The sequence below is a fragment of the Silene latifolia genome, chromosome X (assembly GCF_048544455.1).
Source record: "Silene latifolia isolate original U9 population chromosome X, ASM4854445v1, whole genome shotgun sequence".
In the NCBI taxonomy this organism is placed as follows: domain Eukaryota; kingdom Viridiplantae; phylum Streptophyta; class Magnoliopsida; order Caryophyllales; family Caryophyllaceae; genus Silene; species Silene latifolia.
The window spans coordinates 266,064,510-266,076,624 of record NC_133537.1 but is presented as its reverse complement, the minus strand read 5'-3'; the positions used below and the strand labels follow the sequence as shown (position 1 = coordinate 266,076,624).

General features: G+C 38.9%; 1 protein-coding gene across 1 annotated transcript; it reads right to left on the bottom strand.

Annotated features, from left to right (window-relative positions):
- Window positions 1-10,331: 10,331 nt before the first annotated feature.
- On the bottom strand, window positions 10,332-11,828 carry LOC141620059 (uncharacterized). The gene is made up of 2 exons (XM_074437028.1): window positions 11,305-11,828; window positions 10,332-10,911 (listed from the first exon to the last, which is right to left on the bottom strand). The coding sequence occupies exons 1-2, from the start codon at window positions 11,826-11,828 to the stop codon at window positions 10,332-10,334; spliced, it is 1,104 nt and encodes a 367-aa protein (XP_074293129.1).
- Window positions 11,829-12,115: the final 287 nt, after the last annotated feature.

Here is a 12,115-nt window from a genome sequence, read left to right as displayed (position 1 = left end):
GGTTCTTCGTTTAAAACCCGTTGTTGTAACTTTCCCACCAAAATTGTGAAGACTTTTAACAACGGTTCTTTGTTTAAAACCTGTTGTTGAATATTATGCTCGGGTATTTGTGAAAGGTATTTACAACCGTTCCTATTTTAAAACCTGTTGTTGAATATTATGGCGGGTATTTGTTAAGGGTATTTACAACGGTTTTTTTTAGTAACTGTTTTTATTACGAACTCCTAATGTTTTTAAAAATTAAATTTGTTTCATGCCATTCAAAAACCTGCATATATTAGCAGCACCATATATCATCACCAAAGATAAATCACAAATGGGTTCATCGAACTCAATAGATTCAATTCAACCACAATAAAGAAAGATCATATATATATATATATATATATATATATATATATATATATATATATATATATATATATATATATATACTTACAAGGAGTTAAATTTACATGAACTAATCATTCCCTAACTTCAACAAAAAATTTACTAATAAGCCGATCTAAGCTCCGAGTATCATGCATTTAGCCTTCAAAGATTGCTATGTTCTAAGACGTATTTGCCCAACATGTCCCTTACCTCGTCTATATGTAAACATTTGTACTTCTTTGAAGCTCTTGTGACGGGTTGATTAGATACTCGGAAAAAACAAAGACAAGACATTATTGTAACAACATCAAATACTGCATAGCAACATCATGGTATAGCAGCAAGCAAGACAACATCAGCTCTAATTTAAAAAAAGTAATAAACACATTATTAAATTACTAACCTTTTCTGGAATAAGGATATATCTTCGCGCAATAATCTCCAACATGAACCGACAAACGTAGTATCCACATTGTATGCTATCCGGGTGGCGAGGGACCTATTATTACATAAAAACAAACAGACGAGAGAAGGCTCACATCAGAATCTTGAACTTTAGGTATTGTATTAGTATTAAACACAGATTTTTGCACTTAAGGTATTGTATTTGAGCACGTACCCCTGTTATCGTAATAAAAGTAGGGCCATCATCAGAATCTTTCGTGGGTTGAACCTGCTCGTTAGCTCTTTTCTTCTCAAAGGCCCTTTTTTTTTTAAAAAAAAAGGAGGCAGAAACTCATTTTTTTAGGGACAAAATGAGGCTTTTTCTATAAATAAAAATTGAAAATGTTATTATAAATAAATCAGTATTATAAACTTACTTAATAATCAAGCGCTTAAAAGTCTCGCTTGGTGGATTATGTATAGAGTCCAACCAAAATACTTTCTTCTTCGTCGGCATGATGGCTGCTAGCACCCAATGAGTCCTACATCAAGAGACATCATCATTATTAACAAGTACATATATTAGTTATGAAAATGCAATTGTAGGGGGAAACGTAATATTAATTTGTTTATTACCCTTTTTCATTATAAGGGGCAAAAAACAGCTTCTTGGTTGTCGCCAATTGCTGAGCAATATAATCTACTCGATCTTCGAACGAAAAAATCGGGATAAACATAGATAAAATATAGGGGCACAGGAATCCGTATTGATCAGATGGAATCTTCTTCTCGGGGATCACTCTCAATTTCAATATCCTACATTATTACGGTATTAATTCCGGTATTTAAAACACTATCTAGTAGTCAGAATATTAGAATATGAAATTATTTATTAAGAAACTTACTTCATCCAAACAAATAGGTGTTGGACATCAATCTCGTCTAGGCCAGCCCAATTGGCTAGCATATCCCATGACATAAGTGCTTCGCGCTCAACCCCTAGAATATGCTCCTCGAGCGGAATAATTATCAATTGCTCGCTGCCTATGCGATCGCAAGCCTCCTCATGCAGTTTCCTCATCGTCACCGTTCTTACTTTTTGCATGTAATCCTTCCCAGAATATTTTGTGGAGTTTAAACTCCTAACATCTTTCAGTTCGGGGAAATAATGATTCTTTGATTTTGTGCTACTACCACCAGCCTACACATGTAGATAATTAAAATAATAAAAAATCCAAAGGTAACATATCCTAGCTAGCTAGTTGGAGTAATCAAAATAAAAGCGTACTTAACTAAATACCTCATCAACCTGCTCTTTCAATGATGAGGTAGTAGTCGCAGGTATGAAAGGGGACTTAGGCTTATCCGTCTTTTTTGTCCCCTACACAAAATTTCCATGCTTTTTAGAAATACGGACAAAATATAAATAAAGGGAGGTTTTAAAAAAATGGCGAACTTAATTAAATAACTCATCAAGTTGTTGTCTGGATGAGGTAGTTGGCATGTCCGGGGACTTAGGCTTATCCGCCTTAGCCGGCTTTTTTGTTCCCTACAAAAAATTTCCATGCTTTTTAGAAATACAGAAACAAAAAAAATTAAAGGAAGGTTTTCATAAAAATGGAGAAGTTAATTAAATACCTCATCAAGTTGTTGTCTCGATGAGGTAGTTGGCATGTCTTTAGACTAGGCTTATCCGCCAAAGCCGGCTTTTTTGTTCCCTACAAAAAAAAATAACATATAAATTTAACATATATAAACATTCAACAAATAAAAATTTAACATATATATAAAGGTATTTCTTCTAACCCCAACTGCTTTCGGCTGAGGCGGAGACGAACGAGCCAAGAAGATGTGAGATTCAGGCCATTGGATAAAACTTCCAACCGCATCTCCCGGAATGGTAATGTCGTCACGAACTGGGACAGGCAGTTGAAAGTTTTCATGGCCTGGAAAGACTCCAGTTATCTCCACTTTTCTATGATTCGGCAAAAGGTTTTCGCCATGAACAACCACTACAGTTTCCTCTGCTGATTTGGTGGGCACTTCTACGAGAGCCCGACCAACACGCACATATGGTTTATCGAATTTAGGGTCAGCAAGAATAACTGGCCTCTTGTTTACGACCTGAAGAATACACATACATTATTATATCCCAAAATTTAATAGAATTCATATAAATTTAACTAATTAAACACTTCATGCATACCTTATCAAAAACAAGAACCGACTTGAAGGGGATGTATGCTGTTGTTTTCCATCAGCCGTCTTCTCAAGTTGCATCTCCTTTTCGGACCCATTATTTACCTAATAAAATTAACCAATGGCACGATGTCGGGTTATAGCATTAGAGCCGGGCAGGAACACACCCCCTGATCTTACCCAAAAAAAAAAAAAGAAAAATAAAGAAGTATTAGGTACCTGATCGGCTTTAGTTGTTACAACTTCAGAAGCATTAGGTACCTGATCTTTCTGAATCTCATTGACCGATACTTCCTTCTCATGTATTGCCAACGTAGTAGTGTTCTCGACCTCTTGACCAATCTGTTGTACCTTATTACCCCCTTTATAAATGACATCCTCCATCATCTTCACTTCTTCTTCGAAAAGCTTGCCTCCAAAGATTCAACTTTAGTAGTACGGATGCCATTAATCAAGTCGTGCCAAGAATGTAATGTTTCAGCAATTTTTATCCCAACAATAACATGTAAATTGAACTTAAATGAAAATAATAGAATAAATGGTACCATGTCACCTTCTCGGCCTTAGTCTTCCTTTTCTTCTTTTTCTTCGGCAGTTGTCCCATAATATTTCGTTACTCCAACTTGTAACGGGACGCCCCTCAATCGACCTGGATGTTCGGGTCGGCCGATCGCTCTAGCAAGAACGTCATCACGACCATTGGGAGTGAATTTCCCTTCTTCTACCTCCTTCAATACGTTGTCCTATAATATATTAAATAAACTTCAAATTATATTTGTGACTAAAATAATAAAGTTAGTAATGAACTCGTCTTAATAAAATAATGCTTACTATGTTGGCCAACACTTCCTCATCATATTTGTCACGCAACCGGGATCCTTTAGGTGTGTGCCCTTCTTTATAAGTTACATGCCGATCCAAGTTGGTCACTCCCTTAACCTACACATTAACATGGTAACAGTTATACATGTAAATGTGTATCAAGTCCAAGTGTGATTTAAAAAATCAAGTCTCACAGGGGAATGCATGCTACTTACGAGGTTCTCTTCTATCTTTCTGTTACCGCCTCGAGAACCATACCATTTACCCTTCTTGCATGAAATGTTAGTACGATTTCTTCTGCTAACGGCCTTCAAATAATTATATAAAAGCGCAAGTAGATGAGATAATAAAAATATTATATAAAGAACTCATTAATTAAAAAAATGATAGGTAAATCGTTAAAAGGCGGGGATATTTAACCTGAAACTTCTCACTAGTTCTCATCTCTTTGAAAAGATCCCATTGTTCCTGACTGATGGTGGGACACTTATTGTCTCCCGGTGGGTTCTTACGCATCTCCCCCATTGCCTTGTCCACATACAACCAATCCCTAGCAACGTCACACTTCCACTGCCTTAGGGCATCCCCTGCCTTATGTATTAAATACTTATCATGGCATTTATCAGCAATATCAAAGGCTTCCTTTACACGAGCCAAGTATAACTTCCTCAATTTTGGATTCAAATTTCTAATTTCATCTAAATGGATAGGCACAAACTGTCTTGTGCAACATCCAATCCAACTGGATAAAAAACCCGCATTGGGACCAGTAGGGAAACCCTTCGAGCTCCATGTTATTTCAAGCGGCTCTTTAGCGGCTATAGCTGCAAGGGCTTGCGGGCACTTCGTAGCACCCCTCTCACCAGGCTTATTATCATCCCCACGCTTATTATTCTTTTGACTTCTTTTCCGTTTTTCACCCATGATAATCCTAAAACCCAAATATGAATGAAATAGTAAATGAACAACTTAACAATGTCATGCAGAGTATTATCTAAAACCCTAAAGAGGAATGAAAATTTAAAACAACAAATTGAGCTTTTAAAATCCTAAACCCTAATAAGAGGAGTGAAGTAGATGATGCGGGATGATAAAGATAACAAAGAAGACGAAAAACAAACAGATGCATGAAAAAGAAAAAAGATGATCGTCTTAAAACCCTAATGACAAAACACAAAATTAAAGTGAACATACCTGATGATGATGATAAAGAGAACGAGCAGGATGATAAGGGAAGGCAACGGAATCTGGGCGTCGGAAACTGGGCGACGGCCGGCAACGAGAATGTAGAAAGCGGGGGAGAGAGAATAATAAACTCAGGATACCAACGGTTGCACTGGTGTTGTATGTGTTTGTGTGGTATGCTGTATGTGTTTGTAAATTAGTTTTTTATTGAGACAAACTATTGACAACGGGTCCTCAAAACAAAACCGTTGTTATATGTTAATAACAACGGGTCAATAAAAGTGAACCGTTGTCAAAACTTTATTACAACGGTTAAAATATACCCGTTGTAATATATTTTCACCAAATTTACGCCAAAATGAAATATGTCTAAAAAATCAATGACAACGGGTAGGGGTACTACACCCGTTGTTGAAAGTAATAACAACGGGTGATGTAACTATAACCGTTGTTGATAGTAATAAGAACGGGTGATGTAAATATAACCGTTGTTGAAAGTAATAACAACGGGTAATTTAAATATAACCGTTGTTATTGTTGAACCTTTTTTTTAAAATTATGTAATTCCATTACAGTCAAACTGTAACAATACATACTTAAATAAAAGATAAGCACCATATACTTTGCAACATTATTCAAAGAATTTCAACACCAAAGATCCACATCTAATAATAAGATCAAGAAAATAAGACAACACCAGCATGCATGCATACTGCATATCTACAGGATTTACCATGCCATGCAAATTTGGGAATCTTTATTTAACAATGACCATTATTGGTTCTATTGGCTTTTTAAAGCTACCAAAAGCTAAAGACATACAACACATCTCAAACTTGCTATAAATTCAGAATTGGGGACGTTTCTTGGATGTCATAGTTTCTTCGTTAACCCAAATACCTTCACCATGGTCATCACGCATATAGATGCTTTCAGTGTCCTCATGATCAGTGTCAACATCGTCGAAATAAGATACAGTGGTAGAGTCATCCATTCCCTCAAAAACGACATCCTGATCATCATCACCATTATCGAATGGACTACTCCTTCTACTTCTTATAGACAGTACAACATACCACTTCTTATCCATAGGATCGGTGACATAGAACACTTGTTTAGCTTGGGATGACATTATGAAAGGATCATCCTTATTATTGCCAACCTTACCCAGATTGACCAACGTAAATCCCATCTTATCCTTTCGGACACAATGGATGTTGTTATCAACCCAGTTACATCGAAACAAAGGCATTGTGAAATCAATGTAATCTAGTACCAATATTTCTTGAATAACACCATAATAAAGGCATTTTCCCCAAATAGGCTTTTTATCTTTTGAAGTAGCAAAGTGCATTGCTTCAAATTCAGAACTCACACCACTATTTTGTATTGTGCTCAACTCATCTTGCTCGCGGGTGTAAAAAGTATATCCATTAATGGCAAAACTGCTGTAAAAGGTGACCCTGGCATTTGGACCTAAACCAAGACGTAGTAACCTAGGAGAGATGTCATCACCAGTTTGATTCGTATACTCTAAGACAATATTCCTAAACCACTCTACAAACGTCTTTGTATGCTCGTTTGCAATCCACTTCTCGGTCTTGTTTGGGTGATCGTATTTGCGCTCATCTTTGTGTTGTTGAATATAAGGTTGCACCTCATCTTTGTTGTTTAGCACATACGTATGTGCTAAATGCAACATTTCATGTGTCACAATTTTTTCAACCCGGCCCCTAATACCTTTTCCGGTCATCCTGTCACTATGACGATTCTTAGAAACGCCAATCAACTCCTCAGGGGAGAGATGAGCGTAACAATATGAAAGAGCTTCATCTAAAATTGTGAGTTCAGCAATACAACCTTCCGGACGATACCGATTAGATACATAGTCCTTGTAGACTTCCATCAATCTTTCGAAAGGATACTGGTATCTCAAGTACACAGGCCCAAGGTACAAAATCTCCCTAACCAAGTGAATGGTCAGATGAATCATGATAGTGAAGAAAGAGGGTAGAAAATACATTTCCAACTGACAAAGAGAGGTTACAACAAGGTCCTGCAATGAATCCGCGTCATCGGGATCGATGACTTTCTCACATATGGACTGGAAGAAGAGACAGAATCTAGTTATAGCATATCTTACCTTTTCAGGTAAAATGGAACGAATAGCCACAGGTAGTAATTGTTGCATCAAAGTGTGACAATCATGTGACTTTAACCCGGTGAGTTTTAGGTCTTGCATCGACACTAGGCTTTTTATGTTTGACGAATAACCATGTGGCACTTTAATTCCATTCAAGCATGCACATAACTCTTTTTTCTCATTCCGTGAAAGGGTATAAGCTGCTGGTGGTAAAAGTGTACGATTACCTCTCTTTTGTGGTGCCAACTCTAGCCTAATACCCATCATTTTCATATCTTCCCTAGCTGCGGCGTTATCCTTTGTTTTACCGGGAACATTCAGAAGGGTATTGATAATATTATCACAAATATTTTTCTCAATGTGCATGAAATCGAGGCAATGCCTGACCTCCAGGTCAGGCCAATATGGAAGTTTATCAAAAAAAATAGATCTTTTTTTATACCCACGAGTAGACAATTTAGAGCCGCTCTTCTTTCCATAATCTATCTCAATATGCTTTACTTTTTGATAAAATTCATGCCCACTCAAAATTCTAGGAGGTTGACGAAGTTCTTGTCTTCCATTGAATGCTTTCTGCATCTTGCGATAACAATGGTCATGATACAAGAACCTCCTATTTCCCATATACACATAATTACGAGAAGACTTCAAGTATTCAGACTCGATATCCTCCCCACACAATGGACAAGCCTCTTTCCCATGAACTGTGTGCCCAGAAAGGTCGCCCTAAGCCGGATAATCAGATATTGTACACAATAACATCGCTCTCAAATTGAAAGTTTCGTTCTTATATGCATCAAATACTTCTATCCCACTATCCCACAACATTTGCAAATCATCTAGAAGAGGTTCCAAATAGACATCTATATCATTTCCAGGTTGTTTAGGGCCAGAAATTAACAACGACAACATCAAATACTTTCTTTTCATGCACACATATGGAGGTAAGTTATAAATAGCCAACACTATTGGCCAAGTACTATGTTGGCTACTCATATTTCCGTGTGGGTTCATTCCATCAGTGGACAACGCTAGACGTAAGTTTCTAGGTTCATTGCCGAACTCAGGATACTTAGCGTCGAACGATTTCCATTGCATACCATCTGCCGGGTGTCTTAGCTTTCCATCATTTATTCTTCCTGTTTCATGCTAAGTTAACATTTTTGAATCATCGGGATTCGCATAAATCCTTATGAATCTTGGTATCACTAGAAAATACCACAACACCTTAGCTGGGATCCCTTCCTTATCCTTATAACGCCACTCCAAACATTTAGGGCAATTGGTTAAGTTTTGATATAATTTCCGATACAATATGCAATCATTTGGACATGCATGTATTTTCTCATATTTCATACCCACTCCTCTTATTAGTTTTTTCGCCTCATATGTCTTAACAGGTAGAACATTACCATCTGGAAGCAACTCCTTTATCAAGGCTAAATTAAAAACTAGTGAAACACGTGTCACTCACCCCATTTGCCCCCTTGATATTATACAACTTCACCACAGCCGACATTTTTGTGAACTGACAACCAGGATACAGAGGTGCTTCAGACTCACACAACTTCTCATACATGTTGTTAAGGTCATCCCAATTAATAGTGTCATCACCTACATCTTCAAAAGCATTCGACTCATCATCATTCTCTTCATTATCTATAGACCCAACATTCAACTTCTCTGCTTCCAACTCTTCCAACTCAAAAAACTCGGCAAACTCAGGATCATCAGTTAGCCTTTCGTGTACCTCAACATCATCTTCTTCAGAGCTATTCTCGTCCTCTAATGGTTCCCCATGAAAAATCCAACGTGTGTAGGATCGACTAAATCTCCACTTTTCTAGGTATATTTTAACGTCCGGAAAAGCCATATAGCTAATATTACCACATCTTTCACAAGGACATGCAATACTAGAAGAACCTTTCAAATTGTTCGAAATGACTTCATAAAATTCAGCTAAACCATCCTTATAGTTGCGGTCACTCATATTTGTATCAATCATCCAAGTTCGAGTCATTTTTCTACACTCGTAATATATAGGCAACTAATTCAGAAAATCCAATAATAGGCAAACAAATAAATGAAATTCTGGAAAGCAATTAAGCTAAATTATCAACAAATTAGATAATAACCCAAAAAATCCTATATCTATAAGCGTTGCTAAGAAACATATATACCTGATTGATAAATACGATGAGGGAGAGAAGACGGTGACAACAGTGACGGAGATGAAGACAGAGAGACGATCAGGGAGGAATGGAGGATGATATAGTAGCAGTATTAGCTTGTGTTTGTGTTTTGTAGCGTGTAGCAGAATAAAGCAATCTGTTGTTCTTAAGATTTGCATTACATTAATAACAACCTTACTCAGTATACAACCGTTGTTACAACCTAATAACAACGGGTTCTAAACAAACCGTTGTAATTACTTTTCACTAATTTTGCGCCAAATCATTAACAACGGTTAAAATGTATTACAGATTCAACCGTTGTTATTAGTTTTTATATTAACAACGGTTTTGAAAGTATGCCCCGTTGTTAAAACCAATAACAACGGTTAACAACACAGAACCGTTGTAATTAAGTTTGGTAAAATTCGCACCATCCATTCTACAATGTCTTTTGATGATTTTCGTGAATAAGCGTTGTTAAAGGGCCGTTGTAGTTACCTGTATTTGTAGTAGTGACTCCAAGCATCCAGGAATGTCAGCATTTTATGTCCAGCTGTCGCATCCACCATTGCATCGATATGAGGCAGCGGGAAAGGATCTTTAGGACATGCCTTGTTGAGGTCAGTGAAGTCCACACATACTCTCCATTTTCCATTCTTCTTAGGCACCACTCCCACGTTGGATAACCACTCTGGATATTTTACTTCTCTTATCTTTTTTGCTGCCAGGAGGCTGTCTACTTCTTGATTAATCACCTTATTCCTCTCAGCTGCAAACTTTCTTCGCCTCTGCTGGATGGGTTTATATTTTGGGTCCACACTGAGTTTATGTGTTATGATGGATGGGTCTATTCCTATCATGTCGTCATGTGACCATGCAAAGCAATCCATGTTAGCCTGCAGAAATTCAATTAGTTGCTGCCTCAGGTTTCCTGTGCATCCAGCTCCAATTAGCATGGTCCTCTCTGGGTGCAGCTTGTCCAGGTTGATCTAATCTAGCTCCTCAGCTGGGGGTTCAATGTATTCGTCCTGGACAGGCTGCTTCTTTAATTGCTATGTTAGAGGGCTGGCGGTGCACTTTAGTGCTTTCTTGTAGCAGCCTCTAGCTTCCTCCTGATCTCTTCGTATTGTCTCTACCCCCCATGGAGTGGGGAATTTTATACATTGATGGTATGTTGAGGGGACTGCCTTCATCTGGTGCAGCCACGGTCTTCCCAGGATGACATTATAGGTAGAGGGTCTGTCTATGACTAGGTATCTGATCTGTTTGTTGACCCCTTCCACATAGGTTGGGATGACTATCTCGCCTAGTGAGTTGGCTATTTCCCCGCTGAATCCTACCAACGGGATGGTTTTCTTCTGCAAATCTTTCTCACTAAACCCCATGTTTTCTATGGTTTTTAACATGATCAGGTTGACTGAGCTGCCCGTATCTACTAGTACCTTTCTGACTGTACAGTTAGCCATTGATAGGGTGATAATGAGTGCATCATGATGTTCCTGTTCGTCACATATATCTCCTTCATCAAAGGCAACGGCAGGTAGATCACTGTGAGAAATTCTGCAGGAATTTGCTGGCATATCTCCCTTAGTCTCGGTGGCGTGCCTTTTAGCTGCTGAGTATGTCAACCCACTTAGATTTGAGCCGCCTGTTATCACGTTTATTATCTTGGTGCATGTGGGTGGAGTTGCAGGCTTCGCGGAGCCTACCTTATCCTGCTGCTTGCCCCCACGTGGTAATAGGTGGCTTAGTTCTCCTTGCTCATACAGACGCTTGATCTCCCTTCGCAGTGTGTAGTAGTCTTCAATGTTATGCCCAATGTCACGATGGAACTCACACTTCTTCTTGCTATCTTTTCGCTATGCCTGTCCTTCTACTGGTGGCTTGGGCCACCTTACTCCATCTCCCATCTCCCTGAGTGCTTTCAGGATTCCTCCGATGCCCGTAGTGAATCCGTACTCTGCCAGAGTAGGGAGTTGCTGATTTTCTTCGATCCTATTAACTCCCCTTCCATATGGCCTGTACCTTTCATCCTTCTTACTAGTAGACTGCTTTCTTCCTGATTTCTCTATGGCTGAGGTGCTGGATACGCTTGGTGTATTAGGCAGGCTGGCTCTGGCTAGGATGTCTTCCTCCAATCTGATTGCGGTAGCTGCCTTTTCTTGTACTGCTTCGAAGCTATGACAAGGGTGCATAGTTAGCTGCTTGTACAGCTCGGAGTCATGGTGAAGGCCCCTCCTGAAAGCTTCTACTGCTGTTGAAACATCACACTCCCGTACTGCCACCTTCTCGTTGTTTAATCTGGTGTTGTATTCCCCAATGGTTTCTCCTGCTCCCTGGACGATTCGGTACAAGTCTCTTGCATGCTTTTGTAGCTTCCGGCTGCTTGCAAACTGCTGGGTGAATGCATTTACCAATTCAGCAAATGTGGAGATCGGCCTATTGGGCAGGCTTACAAACCATCGAAGTGCTGGCCCCGTCAATGTGGATCCAAATCTCTTGCACATGCAAGCCTCCTTTACTTGCCCTACAGCTGTCACTATCATCATCTTCTGCTTGTACTGGCTCATATGGTCAAAGGGATCTGTCGTGCCATCAAAGAGAGGCATGTTTGGATTTGTGAATCCCTTTGGCATGGCTGTAACGGATATGGCGTCCGCAAATGGTGAGTCGGCATAACTGTCAGGTGCCGCCTTCTCAAGTGGAGGTGGCAATCTTGGGACTGTGCTTAGCATCTCCCTTAACTCCAAATATTGCTGGTTAGTTATGCATCCTGAGTCTGGGGCTCGCCTGTCACCTACCTGCTGATTCAGTGTGCTGCTTCCTGGTCCCAACT

Coding starts and splice junctions, on each gene's coding strand:
- LOC141620059 (XM_074437028.1), bottom strand. CDS start 11,828: ATGATGATAGTGACAGCTGTAGGGCAAGTAAAGGAGGCTTGCATGTGC. Junction 10,912..11,304: donor ACTAGTAAGAAGGATGAAAG/GTACAGGCCATA, acceptor CTCAAATCTAAG/TGGGTTGACATACTCAGCAG.